This window comes from Wallemia mellicola, assembly GCF_000263375.1.
Source record: "Wallemia mellicola CBS 633.66 unplaced genomic scaffold WALSEscaffold_1, whole genome shotgun sequence".
NCBI classification, from domain to species: Eukaryota; Fungi; Basidiomycota; class Wallemiomycetes; order Wallemiales; family Wallemiaceae; genus Wallemia; species Wallemia mellicola.
Genome location: NW_006531958.1, coordinates 840,353 through 863,662, shown reverse-complemented (window position 1 = coordinate 863,662; position 23,310 = coordinate 840,353). Strand labels below are relative to the sequence as shown.

General features: G+C 41.1%; 15 protein-coding genes across 15 annotated transcripts; 8 read left to right on the top strand and 7 right to left on the bottom strand.

Moving 5' to 3' along the window:
- Positions 1-12: 12 nt before the first annotated feature.
- WALSEDRAFT_30982 (hypothetical protein) lies at positions 13-2,516 on the top strand. Its single transcript, XM_006956049.1, has 9 exons — positions 13-571; positions 619-971; positions 1,020-1,242; positions 1,292-1,454; positions 1,498-1,534; positions 1,581-1,718; positions 1,763-2,142; positions 2,186-2,341; positions 2,389-2,516. Exons 1-2 carry the CDS (start codon positions 55-57, stop codon positions 813-815), a joined length of 714 nt encoding a protein of 237 aa, XP_006956111.1. The 5' UTR covers positions 13-54; the 3' UTR covers positions 816-971; positions 1,020-1,242; positions 1,292-1,454; positions 1,498-1,534; positions 1,581-1,718; positions 1,763-2,142; positions 2,186-2,341; positions 2,389-2,516.
- WALSEDRAFT_34969 (nucleotide sugar dehydrogenase) lies at positions 13-2,602 on the bottom strand. Its single transcript, XM_006956048.1, has 10 exons — positions 2,389-2,602; positions 2,186-2,341; positions 1,858-2,142; positions 1,763-1,814; positions 1,581-1,718; positions 1,498-1,534; positions 1,292-1,454; positions 1,020-1,242; positions 619-971; positions 13-571 (listed from the first exon to the last, which is right to left on the bottom strand). Exons 1-9 carry the CDS (start codon positions 2,514-2,516, stop codon positions 831-833), a joined length of 1,323 nt encoding a protein of 440 aa, XP_006956110.1. The 5' UTR covers positions 2,517-2,602; the 3' UTR covers positions 13-571; positions 619-830.
- Positions 2,542-3,384, top strand: WALSEDRAFT_67117 (hypothetical protein; the record flags this gene model as incomplete). The annotated part of the gene is made up of 1 exon (XM_006956047.1): positions 2,542-3,384. The coding sequence occupies one exon, from the start codon at positions 2,542-2,544 to the stop codon at positions 3,322-3,324; it is 783 nt and encodes a 260-aa protein (XP_006956109.1). The 3' UTR covers positions 3,325-3,384.
- WALSEDRAFT_59193 (hypothetical protein) lies at positions 3,369-7,774 on the bottom strand. Its single transcript, XM_006956046.1, has 8 exons — positions 7,362-7,774; positions 7,116-7,316; positions 4,966-7,065; positions 4,690-4,920; positions 4,569-4,642; positions 4,396-4,519; positions 3,944-4,308; positions 3,369-3,897 (listed from the first exon to the last, which is right to left on the bottom strand). The coding sequence occupies exons 2-8, from the start codon at positions 7,173-7,175 to the stop codon at positions 3,474-3,476; spliced, it is 3,378 nt and encodes a 1,125-aa protein (XP_006956108.1). The 5' UTR covers positions 7,176-7,316; positions 7,362-7,774; the 3' UTR covers positions 3,369-3,473.
- Positions 7,775-8,080: 306 nt separating this feature from the next.
- On the top strand, positions 8,081-8,743 carry WALSEDRAFT_59192 (60S ribosomal protein L30-2). The gene is made up of 4 exons (XM_006956045.1): positions 8,081-8,100; positions 8,148-8,302; positions 8,437-8,621; positions 8,675-8,743. Exons 2-4 carry the CDS (start codon positions 8,155-8,157, stop codon positions 8,690-8,692), a joined length of 351 nt encoding a protein of 116 aa, XP_006956107.1. The 5' UTR covers positions 8,081-8,100; positions 8,148-8,154; the 3' UTR covers positions 8,693-8,743.
- Positions 8,744-8,865: 122 nt separating this feature from the next.
- WALSEDRAFT_53284 (transcription elongation factor) lies at positions 8,866-10,145 on the bottom strand. Its single transcript, XM_006956044.1, has 3 exons — positions 9,769-10,145; positions 9,662-9,724; positions 8,866-9,612 (listed from the first exon to the last, which is right to left on the bottom strand). The coding sequence occupies exons 1-3, from the start codon at positions 9,835-9,837 to the stop codon at positions 8,896-8,898; spliced, it is 849 nt and encodes a 282-aa protein (XP_006956106.1). The 5' UTR covers positions 9,838-10,145; the 3' UTR covers positions 8,866-8,895.
- WALSEDRAFT_59191 (hypothetical protein) lies at positions 9,864-10,275 on the top strand (the record flags this gene model as incomplete). The annotated part of the gene is made up of 2 exons (XM_006956043.1): positions 9,864-10,010; positions 10,058-10,275. Coding segments are annotated over exons 1-2 (348 nt in total), but the record flags the coding sequence as incomplete, so codon positions are not given.
- A 1-nt stretch (position 10,276) lies between these two features.
- WALSEDRAFT_30978 (hypothetical protein) lies at positions 10,277-11,801 on the bottom strand. Its single transcript, XM_006956042.1, has 3 exons — positions 11,357-11,801; positions 10,999-11,308; positions 10,277-10,946 (listed from the first exon to the last, which is right to left on the bottom strand). The coding sequence occupies exons 2-3, from the start codon at positions 11,268-11,270 to the stop codon at positions 10,328-10,330; spliced, it is 891 nt and encodes a 296-aa protein (XP_006956104.1). The 5' UTR covers positions 11,271-11,308; positions 11,357-11,801; the 3' UTR covers positions 10,277-10,327.
- WALSEDRAFT_30977 (ATP synthase F1 gamma) lies at positions 11,276-12,576 on the top strand. Its single transcript, XM_006956041.1, has 3 exons — positions 11,276-12,248; positions 12,297-12,360; positions 12,400-12,576. Exons 1-2 carry the CDS (start codon positions 11,377-11,379, stop codon positions 12,358-12,360), a joined length of 936 nt encoding a protein of 311 aa, XP_006956103.1. The 5' UTR covers positions 11,276-11,376; the 3' UTR covers positions 12,400-12,576.
- Positions 12,577-13,773: 1,197 nt separating this feature from the next.
- WALSEDRAFT_30976 (threonyl-tRNA synthetase) lies at positions 13,774-16,182 on the top strand. The gene is made up of 3 exons (XM_006956040.1): positions 13,774-14,811; positions 14,856-15,745; positions 15,793-16,182. Exons 1-3 carry the CDS (start codon positions 13,867-13,869, stop codon positions 16,136-16,138), a joined length of 2,181 nt encoding a protein of 726 aa, XP_006956102.1. The 5' UTR covers positions 13,774-13,866; the 3' UTR covers positions 16,139-16,182.
- A 45-nt stretch (positions 16,183-16,227) lies between these two features.
- WALSEDRAFT_56069 (hypothetical protein) lies at positions 16,228-16,589 on the bottom strand (the record flags this gene model as incomplete). The annotated part of the gene is made up of 1 exon (XM_006956039.1): positions 16,228-16,589. One exon carries the CDS (start codon positions 16,587-16,589, stop codon positions 16,275-16,277), a length of 315 nt encoding a protein of 104 aa, XP_006956101.1. The 3' UTR covers positions 16,228-16,274.
- Positions 16,590-17,217: 628 nt separating this feature from the next.
- WALSEDRAFT_30975 (MFS general substrate transporter) lies at positions 17,218-19,215 on the bottom strand. The gene is made up of 4 exons (XM_006956038.1): positions 18,901-19,215; positions 18,064-18,804; positions 17,678-18,016; positions 17,218-17,532 (listed from the first exon to the last, which is right to left on the bottom strand). Exons 1-4 carry the CDS (start codon positions 19,091-19,093, stop codon positions 17,273-17,275), a joined length of 1,533 nt encoding a protein of 510 aa, XP_006956100.1. The 5' UTR covers positions 19,094-19,215; the 3' UTR covers positions 17,218-17,272.
- Positions 19,216-19,717: 502 nt separating this feature from the next.
- On the top strand, positions 19,718-21,151 carry WALSEDRAFT_30973 (hypothetical protein). The gene is made up of 6 exons (XM_006956037.1): positions 19,718-20,062; positions 20,109-20,329; positions 20,377-20,463; positions 20,508-20,550; positions 20,595-20,698; positions 20,745-21,151. Exons 3-6 carry the CDS (start codon positions 20,386-20,388, stop codon positions 21,069-21,071), a joined length of 552 nt encoding a protein of 183 aa, XP_006956099.1. The 5' UTR covers positions 19,718-20,062; positions 20,109-20,329; positions 20,377-20,385; the 3' UTR covers positions 21,072-21,151.
- A 1-nt stretch (position 21,152) lies between these two features.
- WALSEDRAFT_62104 (TPT-domain-containing protein) lies at positions 21,153-22,253 on the top strand (the record flags this gene model as incomplete). Its single annotated transcript, XM_006956036.1, has 5 exons — positions 21,153-21,326; positions 21,375-21,422; positions 21,466-21,537; positions 21,582-22,152; positions 22,201-22,253. 5 exons carry the CDS (start codon positions 21,153-21,155, stop codon positions 22,251-22,253), a joined length of 918 nt encoding a protein of 305 aa, XP_006956098.1.
- Positions 22,254-22,326: 73 nt separating this feature from the next.
- WALSEDRAFT_14367 (tRNAHis guanylyltransferase) lies at positions 22,327-23,275 on the bottom strand (the record flags this gene model as incomplete). The annotated part of the gene is made up of 4 exons (XM_006955608.1): positions 22,327-22,697; positions 22,741-22,952; positions 22,997-23,128; positions 23,172-23,275. 4 exons carry the CDS (start codon positions 23,273-23,275, stop codon positions 22,327-22,329), a joined length of 819 nt encoding a protein of 272 aa, XP_006955670.1.
- Between the last annotated feature and the right edge of the window lie 35 nt (positions 23,276-23,310).

The window sequence follows — 23,310 nt, the reverse complement described above, 5'->3', positions numbered from 1 at the left end:
TTGCGGTAACACCACCAAGAAGTTTATATTTAGATAAGAAAGCTGAAATAAAAAATGTCAGCTAATGAGCAGAATAAGTTAGATAATGATAAAAACACTCAAGAAGACGCTCCTCCTTTACCAGATGAAGATGCACCACCTTTACCAGACGAGCAGCCACCACTACCGGAAGAAGAAGAACCACCGCTCCCTGAAGGCGAAGAACCTCCTCAGTCATCTGCACAAGCTGCTCAACCACAAGTTTTACAAGGCAACAATGGCTGGTCAGCGATATTTGAACCACAATCACAGCGTTATTACTATTACAATCAAACTACGGGCGTTACAACCTGGGATAACCCATTCTCTAATATACAAAAAGAAGAAGACAAATCATCCAACAAAAGACAGTTCTATCAAGAAGAAGATGACGCTATTGATCCGGATCTAGCCCATTTATTACCATCATCTAGTAAAGACCCCCATGGATACGTTCAAGCAAAGTTCAACACTCGTACTGGTCAATTTAACAGTAAAAGTTGGCAGACACCAGAGCATGTTTCAGCTATTAACAAATCACGGAGACAGCAAGGTGCGTTTAGCATATTTGCCTTTTAAACATCCACTTACAGCCCACAGCTGCATTTTTTGATGTTGATGCCTTCGAGAGACAAAGAAACGAGGATCACTTTAACAAGAAAGCGAAAATCGAACAACTTGGTAAGGATAGTGTTAAGCAAAAGCTCACAAAGGAGCAACTGAAATTGTATAAAGAGCAAAAGGCTGCTAAAAGGTATAAAAACAAGACTGATTGGCTTATCAATGACGACAAGTAATGTAGCATCTGTAAATTAATAACCTATTTGATAGACATTAAATCCTATATCTCGTAGTTCTTCAATCTTTAAACCTAGATGTCCGTTAAATATCCACGCAGGCTTTTCCATTTCCTGGTATACGTCTATCCATTTTAATGTGGTATAAAATTCATCCTACGGAGTTGTGTAAGCGTGAAAATGTAAGTAGTTAACAACACAAACCCAATTCGTAAGTATTAGGATCATATGGGCACCCTTTGTTGCTTCTATGATGGAGTGAGCGACAGTGACCTTATCATCAAGTTCATTCGTTATCTGTATGGGCGTAACTTTTGGATCATAGACAGTCACTGAAGCTTTGATTGAGTTCGTTTCGAGAACTTCTTTAATTACTTTTATAGAGGGACTCATCCGGGTATCACCCGTGTCTTTTTTATATGCAAGTCTGTGGGGTAAAGTAAACAATATGTTTCGACTATGATCATTCAACCCACCCTAACACGGAAACTTTTGGAGTTTCATAACACTTGAGAGTTTCTATAACGCGTTTTGAGAATCTATTGATTTGATAGTTGTTCATTTCAATAACTTGCATCCAATAATTAGCAACTTCTGGGATATTGCATGATCGACAGAGGTATACCAAATTTAGAAGATCTAACTGTCTGTTAGATGGTAAAATAAATGTACGGTTTCATACCTTTCTCAAAACAAGAGCCTCCAAAACCTAAAGACGGCTGAAACGTTCAGTGAGCGTTCTTTAAGGTTGGAAGAGCCACTCACTCGCAAATAGTGTAATCCTATTCGCTTATCGCTACCAATTGATTCTGATACTTCCTCAATGTTGGCTCCAGTCGCTTCGCAAACGGCGCTGAGAGAGTTTAAAGAAGATATTCGCTGTGCTAGAAAAGCATTTGAAGCCTATATATATTAACATATCACCAAAGTTGCATTCCCTTACATACCAATTTTGAAAGCTCTGCAGACCACAACCGCTGTGTCAAAATTTTGTCCCGACTGGCTGGTTTAGTAAGAAAAGTAGAAATGATGGTATACTTACGGTACCCAGCAGGCATAAATATCAGCTAGAATTTTTTGTGCTTGGAGACCCTTCTCCGTGTTGTCACATCCAATAAGAATTCTGTCAGGGTAGAGACAATCGACCACTGCAGTACCCTGTGACAGGAATTCGGGATTAGAGAGAACTTGAAATTTACACCTTGTGTTACTTGAAAGGAGCTCTTTAATTGTGTACGCAGTATTCACCGGTACTGTTGATTTCTCCACTATTATTTTGTCTGTGTTTGAGTTTTGCGCTATGAGCATACATGCGTCTTTGAGGTTTCTAAAGAGCATTATTAGATAGAACATAAGATTTAGATACTCACCTCAAGCTAATAGACTGCGTTGATTGTTCGATGGGCGTATCGACAGCTAATACAACAATATCAGCATTTCGTATAGAATCGATGTCGGTAGTGAAAGTAAGACTATGACAACTATCTATAAGGCTATCCAGTTGAGGTTCAAATATCGGAAAATTCCTATACACTCCTATTAGAAATAGGAAATTGCCGCTAAAACGACATACTTTGAGTTCCAGTACCTGATACGAACAATATCTCTATCAAATACAAATACATTGTAACCCGTTTTACTAGAAATTGTAGCCGCTGTTATCGTACCGACTAGTCCACTCCCAATTACTGTTAAATTCATCTGCCTTCAACGTTGAAACGTAACGATGAGCTTCGCTAGGAGCTTAAGTATGAGTGATGACTGTGAAACGGAATCTGAGCCACCACCATACACTCCACCAATTGAAATACGCCACAATTATTCAGACACCCTTCTCACACGGTTGACGCACGAGTCTCAACAAAGTCAAAATACTCTGAGGCTACAAAGGGAGACGACACCTATCAGTTTAACGCTTATTTATCAGTTATTACAGCTGACGTCTCTTCTACCAGCTCTCACTGGAGTGCTTTATTTGTTAATTAGGACTGCGTCACCACAGCGTACACTTCCAAATCCATCGAGAATAGAATATCTGGCTAGTACACCATGGGCTATTCTCACTGCTGTTCACAGCTTCCAAATTATCAGTTCAATGTTGCATAGGTGGAAACACTACTATCATCCAATTTCAGTAATAATTAGGTTGTTATCAATACAGGCAGCCTCATTCCCTTGGATTAGGGTTACACTTTGGGTAACATCAGAACCTGAAAAACCATTAATCGCGTGGATTATCGTCGCCTATACGACGGCGATATCATCAACTTTGGCGCGATGGTACATTAGCAATTTAAGTAAATCATCAAAAGCTAATCAATCAAGACATCTTGATATAAATAGATTAGTTACACGTACGATTTTACCCATTACGACACTCTCAGTTCTCTCGCTACTCTTTGTTCTTTACGATTTATACACCACTAGGTTGGCATTAACGAGTAATTTTGGTAGCAACAACAACGCCATACATATAAGCAACCTTGCATCATTGAAGATACCATCATAATATCTTATTTATCTTATTTTTAAGTAATTTGAACTAATTTTCATGCATTTTCATTATATTCAACATACTTGGTGTAAACAAATTGTTTTCTATAGAGAAGTAGGATTTTAACATCGAAAGCCATTACGCGTACATGCAAACAAAACGATCTATGCAAACAAACTTTTACGGACACTTCCAATGAGATCTCTAAGCGATGAACTATTCACTACTTGTCGCTTAGCTGGTGAAGGTGGTGGAGATTGTGACCTTCTGAACTCCTCATCTCTCTTTCTTTGACCTTGTTTAACACTATCGATCAGTCTTTCATATTCCAAAGTATGCCTTCTAGTGCGTTGAATGAAGTTTGTTTTGTTTATCAAACTATCTTCTTCAATATCAACAGTTTGTGGTATTGTAATATTGTGGGCTGAACCATTGAAAATAATATCCAAAATTCTCGTCATTATGTAGACGACATCTGGTATTTCAGCTGGATCTGCACCTGCAATTTCCGCCCGTAGTAGTAATACATCTGATTCAAAGTCGAATCTTTCATCATCTAACCAATTGAGGATGGCTGTTTGTGCGTCCCTATGTATTCGTTAGTCAAAACAAAAAAAGCTTGAAAATCACCTACCATTCATCAACTCCACTGGCCTTTAACATGGGTAGTTGTTTAATAGCTGCCATGCTAGTTCCCAACATTGAAGATACAGATAGCATATGAATAGCTTCGCAGGACACATCAACAACTTCATTCACTATCGCTATGCTGATGTTTAACAAACTGACATATAATCTCCACTGTCGTTCAACACTCCTATATAACTTCGAAGCTTGAACTAAGTTTGATATAGCAGCTCTCGTAAATATTTGTGAAATTTGTTTCTCGCTGACCATATTGAATTGCTTCACGTTAATATTTAATTGGGAAACAAAATCTTTTATCTGATTTTCGAAAGATTGCGGATCTATTTCAAGACATTTATTCAATTTTAGAGACTTATGTCATATGTTAGATTATGCTTTGGAATGTATATTTGACCATATTTGGAATGTGGTCATATTCAAAGGAATAAGTCTACTCACCTGTTTTATTTGATCACTTTTACCCCAGCTGAGTAACAAGATTGATGGGTTGAAGGTACTTGTAATTGGTAGTTTGGTAATTATATCATCCAATCTAGCTCTTTCATTATTTAGAACCCGCGATCTAGTAATTTTGTTAATATATTGCTTTGATTAGGCAATTTGAAACATACCTTTCGTCATCAGACAAATTTCTCGCCAAGTCTGGTGAGCATTCGAACAAGATAAGTCCAAGTGAAGGTGATGGCTATGATAATTAAGGCCTGCTAAAGTAATTAAAAATCCACTACCTACCTGGTCTGCATTAGCGAAGATTGAAATTTGAGAATCTACATCCTTGTAATTGATTCCATTTAGTGCAAATTTAGTACGCAACCATCCACTCGATGATGTTGTGTCATCATATGTGTATAATCCGATGTCTACTTCGGTGTGATGTTTTAGGTCTTCTTTTTGTTGCAAGGCATCAGCGAGAGCACTCAAGGCAGCACCTTTCTCCCATAATAGACTCCTCTGTTGCACCCTCTGAGTCTACTGTTAGCTGATTTCATCAAAGGAAGGAACACTTACTTCTTGCAGCAATCTCTCTAATTCCGCATCGGTTACAGGCTTCTTATGGTCAATAATCTCCTCATCTTCATGATCAAACAACTCTTCTTCTTCTTCCTCTTCATAAGGAAGTGTAAACTCCTTGTGGGCGCTCCTCCCGAAACTCATTTCTGAAACTACAGTTCGGAAATTATCCAAACGCTCTTGCTCAATTTTCCTTTTAACATGCGAATTCAAGGCGGAGTCTTTCCATTTTTTCACTGACGATCTGGTGAGGTGTTGTTTTCTGAACGCATTAGCGACTTCGTCTAATACGTAGCTTCTGACAATTGAAGAAACGGCCTGTTGAATGGCAGATTCAGTTAGCGATTGTGATATATTCTGCTTCATTAACTCGTGTTCCCTCTTTATTCTTTCTCGTTCTTCTCTTCGCTTATGTTCGTCAAGTCTTCTTAACTCAGATTCACGTCTTTTACGTTGTCTTGATAATTCTATCTGTTCCAATTCCTTAGCTTTCGCTATTTCCGTTTGCTTTTTAGCTTCCATTTGGGCTTTAAGTTTTTCTTTGAGATCTTCTTCAGCTGGTTTGGTTGTTTGAAATGGTATATTAATTGGTGTAGGTTTTGGTGCTGGTAAAGCACTAAAAGCACTTTTAGGTTTAGCTGAAGGAGTAGTTTCAAATGCTGAGGATGTGAACGCATTCGCCCCTGATCCAGCTCCCATCGTACCAAAAGTAAAAGCATTGGCTTTGGGTTTCTCAGTTTGTTGAGTTCCTGTGAAGGAAAATGCACTGGTTGTTGGTTTTGGAGGTGGAGGCATTAACTTTGTAGGTGAAGCTTCCGTCGTCGTTGGTGCCGTTGCTATCGCTGTCTTTGGCATAGTGAACGCCGGGGCAGTTGGTCTAAGCGAAGATTTCACCTCTATACTCTTGTTACCAATTGCTAGAGGTGTATCTATAATATCTCTAGCGCTGAGGTTACCTTTTTTTAGAGCAACGATCGATTGCGACTTCGTGTGAGAGATCACAGGATTCGAATCATTAATTTGAGATTGTTTGTGCACTTTAACAGCAATGGCTGAACCATTTTCTCTTTCTACTTCCAAGTTAAGATTCTCAGCTTCTTTGGCAACCTGTTCAGCATCGTCGCAACCAAGAACTTTCATCAAATCTTGTACTGGAAATGGTCGATATTTACTTGGGTATGCCTTTCGCATTGCTTTGAATGCACCTCTGCGCACCTGACTAAAGTTGGTTTCTAACAAACAAGCCATAAGAAATGGTGTCTTTGGCGATCTAACCATTTTGAAAAACCTCGAATAAGCATTCGGACTTGATTCAGTATTGTGTGGTCGACCTCTCAAGTGCGCTTCATTTGATCGGCGCGCGAGTGCGTGAAATTTCAAAGCCAATTGAATCGGTTGTGACAAATAAAGATCTAATGGTAATCTTTCGGCAGCGGCTGCAGTACTGGCATCCCTAAGATGTATTAATAAATGATAAGCTCTAAATTCAGCCTCATTTGGGAGAATTTTATTATTCGTTGCTCTATAATCATCATAGAATTCTGTCAAACTGAGGAGAACTTTACTAAGTTGTTCTAATTCCTGTTGATCTGACCAACCGGATTCGTCACATAATTCGTGTAAGCATAATATGTGATATCTTGCGATCCTTTCATGACATTCTATCGCGATTTCATTACGTATGTGTTGTAAAGTGAAATCCTGTCTGATAGATCTCGTCCTGTCTCTTACGAAGTGATGACTATCGTGTAAGCCTTTATCTTCTTCTAATATATTATGGAATAGATAATCTAGGGTTGATCTCAATACTTCTGGTGGTCTAACGTCCGATGGAAGACTTGGTTCATCGCCTGCTGCTGGTCTATGGAAGGTTTTAACAGCTCTATTAGGATCAACCTGTCGTGTACCCTGATAACACTCATATTTATCCAAGTTTAGTTGATAGTCACGTTCTTCTCTTTCGAATTCTGGACACATTGATTGACAAGTACCTTTCAGAGTAATTGCGTCTTGTAAATTCATACCACCCTGGCTAGGATCTGGGATGAGACCATCCTTGATAGCTTGTAAACGTTCAACTTCACGTTCAGCGCGTAGCTATGAGTTATTAAAGAGATGTTATATATCGCTGCTATTATATAACGCACCTGATGGTATCTAGAGTTGACAGATTGAAACCTGCTGTTTCTATCATGGACGTCACCCATAGAGAATATCTAGCAACGAAATCAATGAGAGTATCAGCGAGAGTATCAACGACGGAAGAGTCTCTTCAACGGTTCAAATACAAGTAAACTAAATTTAGGACTGAAGTATAAGCTAGCGAATATCCTAGCCGGGAGTAACAACTAGAGCGTTTCAGCGAAGATACAGGCGATATATGATAAACTGACCTTTGTTATAGCGTAGGCTGCAATCGCTTCTGATATCTGTGCTGTGTAGACACTTCTGCCATCCCATTTACTGTCGTCATCTCTCCATAGATTGTATTTCTCTCGTATTCTATCCAAACGACGTTCACCTTCCTCGCATGCACTTCTTATATAGCTCCTAGTTGTGTCATTCGGGGCGTTATTATCCCATATGTATTCCAAACTACGTTCACCAACGCCAGCGTAGTGTAGACCGCCAAAGATAAGGAATATTGGTAGAATAGCTGTAATCTCGTGCAATATCGCAAATGATGCGCCTAAACTGATAGGATCTGTGCCTGTACGTTTACTAAGCTCATTTATGCGTTCTTTGATAGTCGATCTGCTAAAACTCCTCTTCTGATAGAATATATGTCTATTGTAGTGTCTCGCGAGTATATTCCTAGATAGCATAGTTATAGATAGTGGGAGTGAGCAAGATAGAAGAATGACAATTTATAAACTTTAGTACAACGGTTGTCATATAAAATATATACTCGGTTAGCCATTAGGCTACATCGCTATATCGCTGTCAAATACAAGGGAGAAACACAGCAGAAGGGAGAGTATAATAAACTAGCAAACAATAAATATAGGCTCATGAACAACGATAAACTCCCAAAAGTAGTTTAAATTTACTTTGAAATATAAAATCAGCTCAACTCTCACGTCAGCAAATCTGCCAGTGCGTCTTCTTTTAGAGCGACTCTCACAAACTCGAGTGAGTAAAAATAAATAGCAGACGTTCAATCGTTGACAAATAGCCAGCTTAAGGATGTCTTCAGCTGCCCCAGCCAACCAAGCCTTCGCAAAGAAGAACAAAGGTTCAGAAGGTATCAACTCAAAGCTCCAACTTGTTGTCAAGTCTGGAAAGTACACCCTTGGTTACAAGTCAGCACTCAAGCAATTGAGATCAGGCAAAGGTGGGTTTTTACCCTTGGATTCTTTCTAGTCTATGGCTCTTTGCCGGGAAGAAAAATTTCTTTAAATCCATCTGGACTGGAGCCATATGGCTGAGAAGGTCCTTTGTGGGTTTATCAGGCTAACACCTCTCCAGCTAAGCTCGTCCTCATTGCTGGTAACTGCCCACCACTCCGCAAGTCAGAGCTCGAGTACTTTGCTATGCTTTCAAAGACCGCTGTCCACCACTACTCTGGATCTAACGTCGCCCTCGGTACCGCAGCTGGTAAGCTCTTCCGTGTTGGTGTTCTCACTATCCAAGACCAAGGTGACTCTGACATTGTGAGTCGAATTGTTTTTCAACGGTGGTATGATACTAACGAATACCCTTTTAGCTCGCTTCATTCGAATAAATGTTGTGATTTGTTTGGTCGTGTCTTTGATGCATTAGAGTCGTGTATTCTAGCTGCTTGCTTGATTGTGTTTGTGGATTGCCTATTGCCTCTTGTTTATTGTCAAGTTTATTGCCAATAGTAGTGTGTTTTGTCTTTCAATCTAGTTAATAAATAATTATGTATACTTTTTTAAAAAATAAAAACCCTCCCAATCATGACGATCAGGAGAATTTCCATCTGTTATTACAAACAGTACATGTAACAAAGGTCGTCATTGGTTCATCAGCAGATCTAGTTTGCATTTGATAGTATGTACACTTCCTTTGCTTACATCTACCACACTTGAATGAATCCGTTTCAGCTTGTTGTGGACCTGCACCTCGAGCTTTGAAGAGGTTACTCAATTCGAGCGCTCTATCTTGTTGTTTACGCTCTTCTGAGGCCATATCAGCTGAGGACATTCTACAGAATGTCGCTGCTGGGGTATCTCCAGATATGACAGCTTCACGAAGTGAAGGGTTTTTCTTATCTTTCAAGTTCAACATGAGTGAGCGAACCTTTTTCTTGTATTCCTCGCCAGTTGAACCGTTGTTGTCGTCCAAGACGGTGGATTCTATTGATAAGGCTCTCTCCATAACCAACTCTGATGGAGCGGATGAATCGAATACCATGGCATTATAAAGTAAGGAGAGGCAAGTATCACGCGTTTTGTCATTCAGCTTTTCAAAGTCGACGCCGTCTGTCTTCCCTGAGCGCGGCTGGTCTGGCTTCTCGGAAGGTTTAGCTGGTGTAGTTGTTGATTCTGCTGATGGAGCAGCTGCTTTTGGTTTCTTAGTTACATCTTGCTTCCATTTCTTAACGATCTCCTTCGACAACTCGCTAACTTGCTTATTATCATGTGAGCGTAGCTTACCAACAGCCAAACCGATCTTCGTAACCTAGAGAGAGTATTAATGGGTTGTATCTTGAACCTAGAACACAACTAACTCTAATTAAATCCTCTGTCGCCGTCATTTCGTCTTTGAGCGTCTGAAGCAACTCTATAATCACCTAAACTGATTAGAAAGTGACAAAAGAGAGTGATAAGAACGTACATCAGTTTTACCAGACGCTTGTGACTCCTGTAACTCCCCTCTGAGTTTGTTAACAGTTTTTGTATCCATACTCTAATTTTATAGATGGATGTTGAGGTTATACCACCAAGATGAGATTAGAAAAATTAGCAAAATTAGCATTCAGGTTTCCAAATAACGTGCAACCATTAGAGAGACGCTTAGAATCCGGTTTACTCGACGGTCGTAAGCGTCAAAGTGGCTATAACGTATCCTTTTCAGAGGTGAGAAGAGTGTGTAGAACGTCTATGCAGTTACTCACACTCTATAGCGCCATACTAGAAGGAGTTGGTATCCTAATATTCAAAACAAGCGTCTCTTCTCAGATTCATTGCAAGATTTCGTTAAAATGAAAGTTTCAACAAAGGCACTACGTTCAATTGATAGAATGGGCGGATTAGACAACTATCTTATGAAGTCAAGCGACGATAAACTCGGTCTCTATGGGAGAGCACTACGGAGGTCAGTTATAGACAAGAGACTCGAAAAAACGGAGGAAAATGCAAATGTATAAAGAAAGATAATGCATAGACATATTTAATCACTTCACTTGTGCTCTTCTCTTTCCAATTTGTGCTTGGAAACCTGATTTGATAGCGGCGACAGATCTTCTTGAACCACATGACTCGCAGGTCATGAAATACAATCTATTCTCCTTTGTGAGATTAGTCTCCGGCGATTTGCAAGTTTTGCAAGTGACGTATTCAACAATATACCTTCTCAAAACGTTCTCAATTTGCTTCTGCTGGAATCTACCCCTAATGACCAATCTTTGGGAACCATCAACGGAACCAGAAGTACCCAACTCAGCGAACAAGAACTGAATGACGTGTTCAGGCTGTCTGTGCATCTTCTTGCAGATATCAGCGATGTTAGCGAAGGCTGTCTTCTTGTTACCATCCCTGACAACTTGTGGAGGTGCGATAGTGTACCTCTTCGCGCCTGTCACCAAGGCAGGATTTTGTGAGTGTAAAAGTTTGAAAGTACGTGAGAGGAGTTCCTTGTAGGTGTAGTCCCTGTCGGTGCCCAGCCAAGGTTCGCCGTTCTCGCCTGTCGACTCTGAGAGCGGGTCTGGCTGGTCTGAAGGAGCGTCTTCCTCTGGTTTACCCTGGTCGAGTTGCTTGTCGAATTCCTCCAAATCGAATGCCTTCTTCTTGCTGGGAGTCTGTTAGCGTGCTCTAGACTGGTTACTATGCGGAGAATTCTCACCTGCTGCTCTTCTTCTTCTTCTTCAAATCAGCAAAGTCGTCGGCGTCGTCAGCTGGTGGCGTTTGCTCTTCACCCTCTACTGGAGTCTTCTTCTTCGACTTTTTCTTGATACCTGCAAACATATCATCCTCGTTCTCAGCTTCTGGCGCGGCTCCTCCTGCTTCTGGAGCGTCCAAGCTATCAAAGTTTACGGCCTTCTTCTTTTTCTTCTTCTTCAAGGCAGCGTCGAAGCCGAGCTCATTTTGGTCGACGGTTGGTATTTCTGCGTCTGTCATATCCTATTCGGTCTTGGTCGCACTAAGGAAGGAGAACGGTTGGATAAGAAATTTTAAATAAAGAACTATTTTAACAATTATTTTAGTATGAACGTCTATTCCTCCCATGCGTTTCAACTTTTTTTATTTCCTTTCGTTACTCCCCGAATACGCTCTTTCCGCTACGACCATGTTGAGAGCAGCAGCCAGACCAGTACTCAAGGCCCAGCCAGTCAGAGCGTTCTCTAGCACAGCAGCTGCTAATGAGACCCTCCGTGAAATCGAGCAGCGTCTTAAGTCCGTTAAGAACATCGAAAAGATCACAAAGTCGATGAAAATGATCGCTTCTACTAAACTCACAAAGGCCCAAAGAGCAATGAACACCGCTATCGAGTACGGCAGAACCAACGCCGAACTCTTCAACCAATCTGAAGTCAAGGCTCCAGAGGACGCTAAGAAATTGTGGGTCATGGTTTCCTCAGACTCCGGTCTTTGTGGTGGTATCCACTCCTCTATTACCAAGTACACCAAGCGTAGCATCGCAGAGGAGGGCGCTGAAGAAAACCAAATCGTCGTCCTTGGTGACAGAGTCCGTAACCAAATTCAACGTTCTAACGCCCAAGACGTCAAGCTTGCTTTCAACCAAATCGGTAAGCAAGTCCCAACCTTCAACGACGCCGCAGCCATCGCCGACACTATCCTCACTTCTGGAATTGAATTCGATCAAGTCAACATCGTCTACAACCAATACACCTCACAAATCAGCTACGACGCAGGCACCTTGAAGGCATTCACCGACAAGGCTCTCTCACAAGCTGAAGGCTTCAAGGCTTACGAGCAAGAAGAGGAAGCTACCAAGGACCTCGCTCAATTCGCTTTCGCCAACGCTATCTTCGCTTCATTGGTTGAAGGTCACGCTACTGAAATCAACGCTCGTAGAAATGCGATGGACAATGCCTCTAAGAATGCAGGAGATATGATTGACTCCCTTCAATTGAAGTCAGTTTCCTTACTTCTATTTATGATTTATTACTGACAAACTCACAGGTACAACCGTGGTCGTCAAGCCCAAATCACCAATGAACTTATTGATATTATCACAGGTCGGTAGCATTTTCTCTAATCTATATCTTACTGACTTTCCCCTCAGGTGCTAGCTCCCTCTAGGTTTAGAACATCTGGATATCAATACTCGAAAAATTTTCTACTACACCAAATCGAAATACATAAAATTTCTTTACAATTTACTGAATTTCGTCTGCTTAAAGGGGATGATTTTGCTCATGGACTGTGTGTCCGAACTATCATCCTATGGAGATATCTGTGCTTTTTTTTTTGTGCTTCTAGTATTTTATGGAATCTTTATTTAGTAAATTTCTATATTTGGAATAATCTACACGTTTTCCATACGCGTTTTCGTGTTTCAGAATCGGCTATCACCTTCCGATGACATCTAAAGGAGACGTCATAGTATTTATAATGTTAGGGTTTGCGTGTATGGTAATGTATGAAACTAATACGTGATATCGGCAGTCATCATTTTCAATCGCTTGAAATGAAGGTCTGTTTAACAAGCTATGAAGAGTGTCAGAGGGTTTTTTGGCACTAGGATACGGTTTATTTTGTGTGTTAGAATCATTACTGTTTGTATATCTACACTCCCTTGTATGTTCTCTGATACCTATCATCGATATCTTCGATATTTCATCAATCTGGGAGCTAGTAGTGGTTTTTAGTTAGTATTTCGTATTAAAACGATATAAGTGATTGTTACTTATGTTATCAATTCCTTTTAAATACAAGCAGCAGAACGTGACTTAAAGTATAAATACTGTAGAATAAACACGTCCCCTAAAAACACTCTTCTCCTAGATCAATGCAAGGTTATCTATGTTGCTTCATTCCAACCCACTACGTATACATTGATTGATATTTCTCCTATTAGAGCTATTTTCACCAACTTTCGTGATATTAATACCAGGTTTGGGTGCAGTCTGATGACAACAGAGGCAGTATAGCGCGATTACACTGTATAATCAAAGCCATGTTTGATATATTACAACAAATACGGATCATTTCATCTAATACTGAAACAATTGAAACACACATACTACTAACCACAATTAGCTAAGATAAATATGCTTTCTCCACCAAGCAGCTAACAATTTGTATTGAAGTTATTGCCGTTCAACTATGAAAAGTGTCTTGCAAGATGCCATATGGTGTGTCTTATGAGGATGTTACGTCTCAAGTTCCATCGTAGCACTTCAAATGCTACCTTGATGTCTATGTTATACACATAGGTGTATGATATGGGGATAACATACATTAATGCCAGCCATGACAAATCTGATAGTCAATCAACATTATACTTTCCTATAGAATAAAATCTTGTAATTCTCTAATAAATGATTATAAATATATAAAAAAGCCAGATGATTAGTATTTGAATACAATTTTACTTGCTAATCGTTTGACTAACACCCGCCTGCATTCCTTCTTGAGCTCGAGTCACTCAAAAGTCAAAATTCTGATACGCACGTCGTTGCAAGCAGCGAGAGTAAGACGAGCATTTCCAATACCACGTATAAGGTTTATAAGGACTACTCCATTGAATATGAATCACCCAGAGCAAACGAACAACGCACCAGTAAAGCAGCAGCAACCTAAGAAGGAAAAGAAGGATAAGAAAGCTGCTAATGCTAACAAACAACCAGTCGAGATGACACCACCACCTGCATACTTACAGGAACGTCTCGAGATTTGGGACAAGTTGAAGGCAGCTGCAGACGCTGAATTAGCAGCTAAGCCAAGACAGCCAATCACTATTACACTCCCAGATGGCAAGCAACAGCAAGGAACTTCCTACGAGACTACACCAATGGAAATCGTCAAATCAATCGCATCTTCTCTCGCTGATAGAACCGTCATTTCAAAAGTTAACGGTAACTTGTGGGATTTAGAAAGACCATTTGAGGAAGATAGCAAAGTTGAGTTCTTGGATTTCAACACAGAGGAAGGTCAACAAGTTTTCTGGCACTCTTCAGCTCACGTTTTAGGTGAAGCTTGTGAAAGACACTACGGAAGTCACTTAGCTGTTGGTCCACCAACTGACGATGGTTTCTTCTACGAAATGGCCATCGAAGATCGTATGGTTTATGCAGACGATTATTCACCACTCGAACAAATCGCAAACAGCGCAATCAAAGACAAGCAGCCATTCGAGAGACTTATGGTATCAAAGGAGAAATTATTAGAATTGTTCGCTTACAATAAATACAAGCAACACATTATTTCATCAAAGATTCCTGATGGAACTTCAACAACTATCTACAGATGTGGTCCTATGATTGATTTGTGTAGAGGTCCACACATTCCACACACAGGTAAAATCAAGGCTTTCTCTGTAAACAAGCACTCTGCATCATACTTCCTTGGTGACGCCAAGAACGACTCCTTGCAGCGTGTTTACGGTATTTCCTTCCCGGATAAGAAGCAAATGGTAGAGTACAAGCACTTCGTCGCGGAAGCCGCCAAGCGGGATCACAGAAAGATAGGAAGAGTGGGTAAATACCTTCCCTTGACGACATCTCTAACACGTTTTAGGAACAAGAACTTTTCTTTTTCCACGAGCTTTCACCAGGTAGTTGCTTCTTCTTACCAAACGGTACTAGAATTTACAACACCCTCCTCGAATTCTTGAAGAAGGAATACCACGCTCGTGGCTACCAAGAGGTCATCACACCAAACATGTACAACACAAAATTATGGGAAACCTCCGGTCACTGGCAGAACTACGCAGAGAACATGTTCTCTATGGACATTGAAAAGGAAAAATTCGCTTTGAAACCAATGAATTGTCCAGGTCACTGTTTGTTGTTCGACATGCGCGATCGCTCTTACAAGGAATTACCATTTAGAGTGGCTGACTTCGGTGTACTCCACCGTAACGAAGCCTCTGGTGCTTTAACAGGTTTAACCAGAGTAAGAAGATTCCAACAAGATGATGCTCACATCTTCTGTCGCAAAGACCAAATTGAGGATGAAATCTCTGATTTGTTCGACTTCCTCGAGAAGGTTTACGGTATCTGTGGTTTCAACTTCAAGTTGAAGCTCTCCACTAGACCTGAGAAATTCCTCGGTAAGATCGAAGATTGGGACAAAGCGGAGAAGAACCTCCAGAACGCACTCGACAAGTTCATGCCAGGAAAGTGGGAGCTTAACCCAGGCGATGGTGCCTTCTACGGTCCAAAGATCGATATTACTATCAGCGACGCCCTTAGACGTAATCACCAGTGTGCCACCATTCAACTTGACTTCCAACTCCCTGAGAGATTCAAGTTGAGATACCGCACTGGTAATGACGAAGATTACATCAAGCACGAGGATGGATCTATCGAGAAGGGCTTCGACAGACCGGTTATCATTCACAGAGCTATCTTAGGTTCCCTTGAGCGTTTCATCGCCATCGTTACAGAACACTTCGGTGGTAAATGGTAAGTTTGAATGACCGAGATGTTGTTTCTGCTTACGCTCATTATAGGCCATTCTGGTTGTCTCCTAGACAAGTCATTATCATTCCAGTCGCCCACAAGTACGATGAATACGCAAACTCACTCCAAAAGCAACTCTGGGATAATGGCATTATTGCAGAAGTCGATGCTGGTGAGAACACCCTTCCAAAGAAGATTAGAAATGCCGAGATTGGTCAGCACAACTTCATCTTCGTCGTTGGTCAAGAGGAGGTCGACGGTAGCTCCGTCAACGTTCGTAACCGTGACGACGCGGGCTCAAAAGCCAAGACTCCTACCGTCCCATTCAGCGATGTCCTTGCCCAAATGATTCGCTTGAGGGATGAAAAGAGATTAGAAAACAAACTGGTTGCTTAAACCATAAGACTATAGTATTTTTATAAATTTTCTCATTCATGCACTACTTAAAAGATTACATTCATAAATTCGTGAATACTTGGGTGTAGCGTTAATTTAGATTGTTAGAATTATAACAAAGTGCGTCGCTAAATCGTTATACGTCTGATTGTCTACCGATCTGGTCAACATCAAGACGAGGATCGTCGGCTATATCATGAGGATGCTTGTGGTATTTCTTTCCAATACTTCCAGCAGTATCTTCCAGACGTGGATCATTGTATGCTTGTCTAGCTGTACGATGTTTATTGGCAAGGTTATGCTCAATACTGTGAGATGCATCTCTTGGTGGTTCCTCGAGATTAAGCGGTGGACCTTCCTTCATTAAGTCATCTGCAATGTTGTGACTTGTTGTTTCTGGTCTTCCAACAACTTGTGAAGTCTTCTTAAAGTGATCAATATTGTGCGACATCTTGATGGTAGTTAAATGTGAGGATTTCACTTTATCTTGTCTACGACTCCAACTGAAAATTTTGACAAGCCGTTAATACGGATATCATTTAACCAGTGTGAGATTATTCTACAAGTAATGCAGCTTCTAACAGCCACATCAAGATGGTCTTCCTTGATTTACATCAGAAGCCATTGGATGACATAATGTTTCACATGTTATTGTTGCATGTAATACTTTCACATCATCTATTCTCTTTCAATCCTAAGATCATCCAAAAACCTAAAATAATCACTCATGCTACCATGCCACTTTCAATTAATATGCTAGTTACGCTGCTGTGATTATACTAGTTTGATGGCGTTGCGAGTATACATTGGCAATTACATAGTCATAGTCTTCATAATAGCTTGTGCTTCGATTTCTACGTCAACTTTATGATTGGTGAGTGTGATTGTTTCTTTCACGGTTCCATGCTACGTCATTTGAAAGGTAAGCCTGATTTAACACGCGCAGTTCAATGTAAAGAATCGCAACATTTAAAAACAGATTTAGGTAGCTTACCTTAATGTATACATGTTAAACATACATTCAGAACCAACCTCAGCATGTTTCTCTGCTGACTCACATCGCACCACTCAACCGTAATAGTAATGAATACACAATATCTATTATACAACTTTTCTTTCTATTATTAATCATAATCATACGTGGTTCTTGTCTCCTGGCTTGGAAAACTCTTGCTCTTCTTTTCTCAATTTTTCTTCCTCTTGTTCCTTCAAAATCTGGCGACAAACCTTCGATCTGTCTCTCAACCATCCTCCAAACAATATCAATACGAAAGGAATAATTGAAAGTCCAAATGCAATAAACCCAATTGTGGACGACGCCCATGGGAATGTCAGATGGTCAAACATTGCAGTTCCAAAGAATGGGAAGGTACTGCCTAATATGTTTCTTAACACTTAATTTAAAGTCAGTTATTAGTTTCATCGGGTGTTTCGTACTTACCTGAAAAAGAGGTTAGTAAGGAAAACTTTCACCTGTATTATAAAACAACTTACATCTGTGAGAGGTTAGAGAGGGTACTGCTTTGTAAAACTTTACTCACGCTTGGGCTGCTTGTGCGGAAGAAGAGTACTTCTCATAGGCATCACCGATGTAGGTATAAACACCGGCATAGATTGGGAAAATACCAAAGTTGACGCCGACGAGTGCGATACAAGGTACGATCCAGTGGATGTGTGGACGTGCGGTCCATGCAAACATCAATTCGAAAGCTCCGAAGAGGACAGCACCGAGGGCTGCCTGGTATAAGCGCGCCTCTGGTGGGGCGATATGCGTGACTGGGTCCTTGCTCTTCTTGTAGAGTACATTCTGACCGAAGCCAACGAGCCAAGCAAAGAAGGCACCGATGAAACCACAAATGAGAACAGTACCTCCTTGTCCTAGGGTAATGTTAGAAATGTGAAAATTTTGCAGATTAGCAACAAACCTTGTGTGAAGTCATATGTTTTCTCGAAAACGTGCAACACCGTACCAGTTGACAAGAAGACAATACCCCAGGCGAAACCGACCCAGATGGAGAGTGCAATGACAATTGGCTCGGTAGTGAGATAGATGAGTGGTCTGGCGAGCGATGTTGTGAGTGCCTTCTTGACGGAATGTGCTGCATCGGTTTGTACTTTTAAGTCAGTACCGTAGGTTTTGTTGTATTTGGTGATCTTCTTGTCAAGAATCAAGTCGTGGCGTGTTTCATCGAGCATAAAGGCGCACATGATGAAGACGACACCGTTCATGGCCATCTGCATCCAGTAAATGTTCGCCCAATCGGTCTCTGATGCAAGCCAGTTACACGTTAACGGACCAATCGCATTTGCAGTGAAAACAACTAAAGTGAAAGTTGCCATTGCAATACCACGACCACCATCACGGTGAAACAGATCAGAGATGATACCCGCGACGTGTGGTCCTTCAATCGAGGCCGCTGTACCCTGGAACAAACGACTAATGCTCAATGATGAAATGTTTGGTGCAAGGGCTTGTGGAAGGAAGAGAATAACGATTAGTAAGAGCAGGCTAACTAACATTGGCCTTCTACCGTATTGCTCGGAGAGTGGAGCAAGGAATAAAGGTCCAAGACCGAGTGCAGCGTTGTAAGTAAAGCTGGAAGTGAGGAAAACACTACTGGAGACACCAAATTCTTCAGTAACGCCGGCCCTGGCAGCAGAGTTACCTAGTAATATTAAGTAAATGCGCTAATACATTCCCGTGTGGACTCACCTGGGGTAAATTTTAGCATGCAGCGATTTGCTTGAAGATATGAACTCACCTGTAGCATTAAAAGCAGAAACAAAGTTTATGAGAAGTGCGATTATGTAACTCTTGACTTTCCTGGAGAACGGCCAGTTAAATGGCAATTCTTGTCCTACGAGCTCGAGTTCGATCGGCGGAAGCTCTGTTGTGTCGACTTTCTCAGTCATTTGAGTTTCAACTTGGTTTTTCTTAAGCTTGTCGAAAAACATAAGTAAGTTTTGAGTAACTGACGGAATGATAGCGCGGGGTTTTGTGTGCTATTTCTGCTGATAGTGGTATTTGACAGATTTTTTTACGCAACGGGGTTGTTGCGACCTTGTTTGTGAAAGTTAAACAAAAAGCCAAGATGTTTGAAACTTATTTATTTGATTGACCATGTGAACCAATCTTTCATGGGCCGAAAATCCGTGAGTTACCCCAGCTTTCATTATTAAGCGAATCAGAATTTTTTTATTTGTGTCCGATTTTCATGATGTTTTGTATAAAATTCATAAATGTCTCTAAACAAACAAAGGAATATGCCAATGTTCGCCAATGTTGCCAAGCATACCGAGCCCCTCGGAAAAGCTTCTTTCTATTGGGAATTACTGGCAATGACAGGGTTTCTATCGGATATCTAGAAGTTCTTTAGTACATTTGCTCCGCTGAGGATAAATTATATACATATAAATATATCATATGGGTTTTATTAATAGATATAATTACGTCATGCGACTATCGAAGTGTGGGCTTTCTCACTGAATTGAAGGACGATATGTAGAGTATCACAATTCCTAGAAATACTCTTTATTCCCACAAATTTAGTACCTAAGTTTCCATCCAATTGTTCTTTCGTTCGAACGATGATCGTGTCGACAATAGCGACGGGGGTCTCTCGTCTATTAGACATAGTATTGAGTGCATATATCTACAATGACGAATATCGGTATCCATTCTTTATTGCTTTCACTCAGTTCACTCTTCTCTCCCTCTTTACAAAGGTCTATACTAGTATACGTACGAGTAAATGCATAGCAGGAACAATCAAAGACGACGACATTCTCTCACCGACGACTCAATCAGTGAGATCTCCAAAGATTACTAGAAGGATGACGCTCTTGATAGCAATCAGTTGGTTTATCACCAGGGTATTTTCTAATCTGAACAATGTTGAGGTCAGAGTAGCTCGGGCTTCCGAGGTGAGCTCACTATCAGGCTATATACGTCGCTAAAATTCTTTCGCAGGCTGCTGTACCACTGTTGTTGCTCCCCGCCTGCTCCTATTACAAGTTAATTCAGATCGATGTCAAAGTCGCCGCCGTGAGTTGATTCTCACGTGAATGTAATTATCTCACAGGAACGAAAAGCTAACACTAGCCACATCAATTGCACTAATTTTAAATTGCTCTATCGATGCCCGTGCCGTATCTGCTGGAATTATAGTTCTACGCATTCTGAATGTCGTCGTACGTCATATTACCAACAAGATGGGCTTATCTGACAAAAAATACAGTCGCAAGCGATGTTCCTCACTTTATTCAATAAAACTATAAGGGAAGATTACAAGAATCCGATATTTGCGCTTCATGCGTATGCACCTGTAGGTACCTTTTCATTGATCAGCTGCTCTTGCTGACGGCACAGACTGCTACAATCATCTCTCTCATATTTTCCATCTTGTTTGAGGGTGAGTGATACTTTAATCTCCATAACAATCATTAACATTACCAGGTGTTGCACCACTTCATGATCTCCCAATTATCGGATTAGTGATTCTTGTGGAGAACGTCCTGGTTTTCTTGGCAAGTCAGGTTTCGATCGCATTTCTCTTGCATGTGAGTTTCAACGTCATAGCGCACGTCCCAGCTGACGAAACGGCAGCAAACTAACGTCATAACTTGGTCGAGCGTCTCCTACCTCGTCACCATAAGTTTAGTAGTCATATCAGCGTTCGTCACTGAACGCGCTCCGCCATTGGGTCAGTCAGTCGTCACGTTCTGCACTGCGTTCCTCAGTTTGCTGCTTCTGCGTACCCAAATTCCTTCTTTGAGGGACGCACAGCCACCTACACCACGTTTACAGCTGTCGAAACTGTCTACGCACCTCGAGCCTTCGATTTCTCATGTCACTGGATTACAGACACAGACACCACCTAGTCTCTCACGTACTAATAGCTCACAACGTGTGCGTCACGCAGAGGAGATCTAGATGTTTTAGTTGCGATTGTTAATATTTTATTTTGTACTTTGTATTTACCTCTTTAATGAACTGTTGCTATCACTAACGGCCATGAATCCCCGAGAGTTTTGGTATTACATTGGATTATATTTGCTATTCAATTTGGTCTTGACGCTCTTCAATAAAGCTGTATTAGATAACTTCCCATACCCTTACACTCTCACGGCGGTCCATGCAGCAGCCAACGTGATAGGATCGACAATAGCTAGATTGTATGGTTTATACGTGGGTTTACTTAGTTTTATTGAGGATTTCATTGAATAAACTCTGTAGACACCAGCGAAACTGTCAAATACCGAGATAGTCATTCTAGTACTATTCGTAAGCTTCAATAGGCAATACAAGCTATTCTGACGCCCCGCAGTCTACTTTATATACAATCAACATCGCGGTGTCCAACTTGTCGCTCAACCTTGTTACAGTTCCAGTGCACCAGGTGGGCAATACACACTCACACTTATAAATCTCATATACACCCAGATTATACGCTCCCTAGGACCACTCTTTACGATGGCACTTTCGGTGCCTCTCCTGGGGTCAAAATTTTCAATACCCAAACTAATCTCTTTATTACCAGTTATGATCGGTATAGCGATAATGACATACGGCGAGATAGATTACACAATTATAGGCTTAGTCTTGACCTTTGCAGGTACAATCCTCGCGGCTATCAAAACCGTGGTCACAAATCTTATGCAGACTGGCCAGCGATTCCAGCTCCACCCACTCGATTTGTTGTTCAGACTATCCCCCTTGGCACTTATACAATGTGTCGGTTATGCACTGTACACCGAGGAATACTTCGAAGTCTATAAGGATCTCTGGCCTATGCCTAATGTGTACAAAACGGTACTTCTAATTCTCCTCAATGGGGCTATCGCCTTTGGTCTCAACGTCGTATCCTTCGTTGCTAACAAGAAAGTGGGACCACTTACGATATCCGTGGCTGCAAACATCAAGCAAGTGCTCACTGTCATACTCTCATTTTTCTTCTTTGAAGTGGCCATCACTGGAGTCAGCTTTTCGGGGATTGTAGTCGCACTTCTGGGAGGTGTGTTCGGTCTTGACAGGCATGTAAGATAGCTAAATCGAACCACAGGTGTATGGTATGGCAAAGTCGAGTATACTGAGAAGAAACGCGCGTTATCCTAGATATTTTCATAATAAATTGTACTTCTAGAGTGTACCATAAATAGTCTATGAATTTACTACTTAGGAACTTCTCCTAATCAAGTTGACTCAGTAGCCATGGCCTATCATTCCAGAAGGTGTCTTTGATGATGTCCAGATGGAGAATTTCAATAGGGCCTCGCGTACCGTCTATACCATCTTTCCGTATCTTTTCAATCTTCTTCTTATCTTTATAAGAGCCATCCGCCGGGATTTCAGGCATGGGAGGCGGTATACGCACCAGTATGGAGCCCTTCTTGTATAAATCATCGAGTGTGTTATAATTTATACCATACTCCTTGAACAGAATGTCATGCTTCTCTGCTGAAACCGTACCTTGAAGTATCTTGTGTGCTTCTCGCTCTGTTTTGCCGCCCTGTTGTACGATTGCCCAGAACGTGGTGTTGTATAGATTGTTTATATGTGCTAAAAAGACGTTAAAATGAGCGGTTAGCATAGTCACACTCACTATCGACCTGCCTCCACGCAAAGTAATCACGGACATGCTTTGGGTGGGGATAAGTAACTGTTCTTCCATCGAAGCCTGGTGGATAGGCCAAAGGTGTTGAGAAGTAACGTCCCCAGTTATAGACAAAGGCAGATGTGAAGGCTGATACGACCTTCGTTAGAATCTTTGCCTTCCTACGATCGTAAAGAGTTGTTTGTGGGCGTAATAAAAAGCTTTCTGGTTGTTAATAGGCCTCTATTGTGCACTAACTACACACCTAAACTCATCACTCTCTCCGAATGCGAGTATAACATCCTGAATTTCTTCTAATACAAACTTTGCTGCAGAATTCATACATTCTAGTGCTCTCTTATCATTTGGCTTCTCAAATTGGTGTATATCCGAGAACCTACTGTCATGAGAAGACAGTGAATGCTAACGCTGTAACCCACCTATGGAAACTCTGGCCATCTATTCGCACCACTGTAAAGCTATAAGGCACTAATTTCTCATATTCCTCGAAATCTCGTACGTATCCAAATCGTGAGTTCGCCATATCCTCGTGGTGAATGCGTAAGAGATGACTAGAGA

Bases quoted from the DNA above. Each gene is read 5' to 3' on its own strand.
- WALSEDRAFT_30982 (XM_006956049.1), top strand. From the start codon at position 55: ATGTCAGCTAATGAGCAGAATAAGTTAGATAATGATAAAAACACTCAA. The intron at 572-618 runs GTGCGTTTAGCA...TACAGCCCACAG, and splicing joins CAAATCACGGAGACAGCAAG to CTGCATTTTTTGATGTTGAT.
- WALSEDRAFT_34969 (XM_006956048.1), bottom strand. From the start codon at position 2,516: ATGAATTTAACAGTAATTGGGAGTGGACTAGTCGGTACGATAACAGCG. The intron at 2,143-2,185 runs GTGAGTATCTAA...AATGCTCTTTAG, and splicing joins ACGCAGTCTATTAGCTTGAG to AAACCTCAAAGACGCATGTA. The intron at 1,815-1,857 runs GTAAGTATACCA...TAAACCAGCCAG, and splicing joins ATTTATGCCTGCTGGGTACC to TCGGGACAAAATTTTGACAC.
- WALSEDRAFT_59193 (XM_006956046.1), bottom strand. From the start codon at position 7,175: ATGGGTGACGTCCATGATAGAAACAGCAGGTTTCAATCTGTCAACTCT. The intron at 4,921-4,965 runs GTAAGTGTTCCT...CAGTAGACTCAG, and splicing joins TAGAGAGATTGCTGCAAGAA to AGGGTGCAACAGAGGAGTCT. The intron at 3,898-3,943 runs GTAGGTGATTTT...ACGAATACATAG, and splicing joins GCCAGTGGAGTTGATGAATG to GGACGCACAAACAGCCATCC.
- WALSEDRAFT_59192 (XM_006956045.1), top strand. From the start codon at position 8,155: ATGTCTTCAGCTGCCCCAGCCAACCAAGCCTTCGCAAAGAAGAACAAA. The intron at 8,303-8,436 runs GTGGGTTTTTAC...ACACCTCTCCAG, and splicing joins GCAATTGAGATCAGGCAAAG to CTAAGCTCGTCCTCATTGCT.
- WALSEDRAFT_53284 (XM_006956044.1), bottom strand. From the start codon at position 9,837: ATGGATACAAAAACTGTTAACAAACTCAGAGGGGAGTTACAGGAGTCA. The intron at 9,725-9,768 runs GTACGTTCTTAT...TAATCAGTTTAG, and splicing joins AAGCGTCTGGTAAAACTGAT to GTGATTATAGAGTTGCTTCA. The intron at 9,613-9,661 runs GTTAGTTGTGTT...TACTCTCTCTAG, and splicing joins CGACAGAGGATTTAATTAGA to GTTACGAAGATCGGTTTGGC.
- WALSEDRAFT_30978 (XM_006956042.1), bottom strand. From the start codon at position 11,270: ATGACAGACGCAGAAATACCAACCGTCGACCAAAATGAGCTCGGCTTC. The intron at 10,947-10,998 runs CAGGTGAGAATT...CTAACAGACTCC, and splicing joins AAGAAGAAGAAGAAGAGCAG to CAGCAAGAAGAAGGCATTCG.
- WALSEDRAFT_30977 (XM_006956041.1), top strand. From the start codon at position 11,377: ATGCGTTTCAACTTTTTTTATTTCCTTTCGTTACTCCCCGAATACGCT. The intron at 12,249-12,296 runs GTCAGTTTCCTT...ACAAACTCACAG, and splicing joins ATTGACTCCCTTCAATTGAA to GTACAACCGTGGTCGTCAAG.
- WALSEDRAFT_30976 (XM_006956040.1), top strand. From the start codon at position 13,867: ATGAATCACCCAGAGCAAACGAACAACGCACCAGTAAAGCAGCAGCAA. The intron at 14,812-14,855 runs GTGGGTAAATAC...AACACGTTTTAG, and splicing joins ATCACAGAAAGATAGGAAGA to GAACAAGAACTTTTCTTTTT. The intron at 15,746-15,792 runs GTAAGTTTGAAT...CGCTCATTATAG, and splicing joins GAACACTTCGGTGGTAAATG to GCCATTCTGGTTGTCTCCTA.
- WALSEDRAFT_30975 (XM_006956038.1), bottom strand. From the start codon at position 19,093: ATGTTTTTCGACAAGCTTAAGAAAAACCAAGTTGAAACTCAAATGACT. The intron at 18,017-18,063 runs GTTTGTTGCTAA...ACATTACCCTAG, and splicing joins AACATATGACTTCACACAAG to GACAAGGAGGTACTGTTCTC. The intron at 17,533-17,677 runs GAGTAAAGTTTT...CTTTAAATTAAG, and splicing joins CGCACAAGCAGCCCAAGCGT to TGTTAAGAAACATATTAGGC.
- WALSEDRAFT_30973 (XM_006956037.1), top strand. From the start codon at position 20,386: ATGTTCCTCACTTTATTCAATAAAACTATAAGGGAAGATTACAAGAAT. The intron at 20,464-20,507 runs GTAGGTACCTTT...CTGACGGCACAG, and splicing joins CGCTTCATGCGTATGCACCT to ACTGCTACAATCATCTCTCT. The intron at 20,551-20,594 runs GTGAGTGATACT...TAACATTACCAG, and splicing joins ATTTTCCATCTTGTTTGAGG to GTGTTGCACCACTTCATGAT.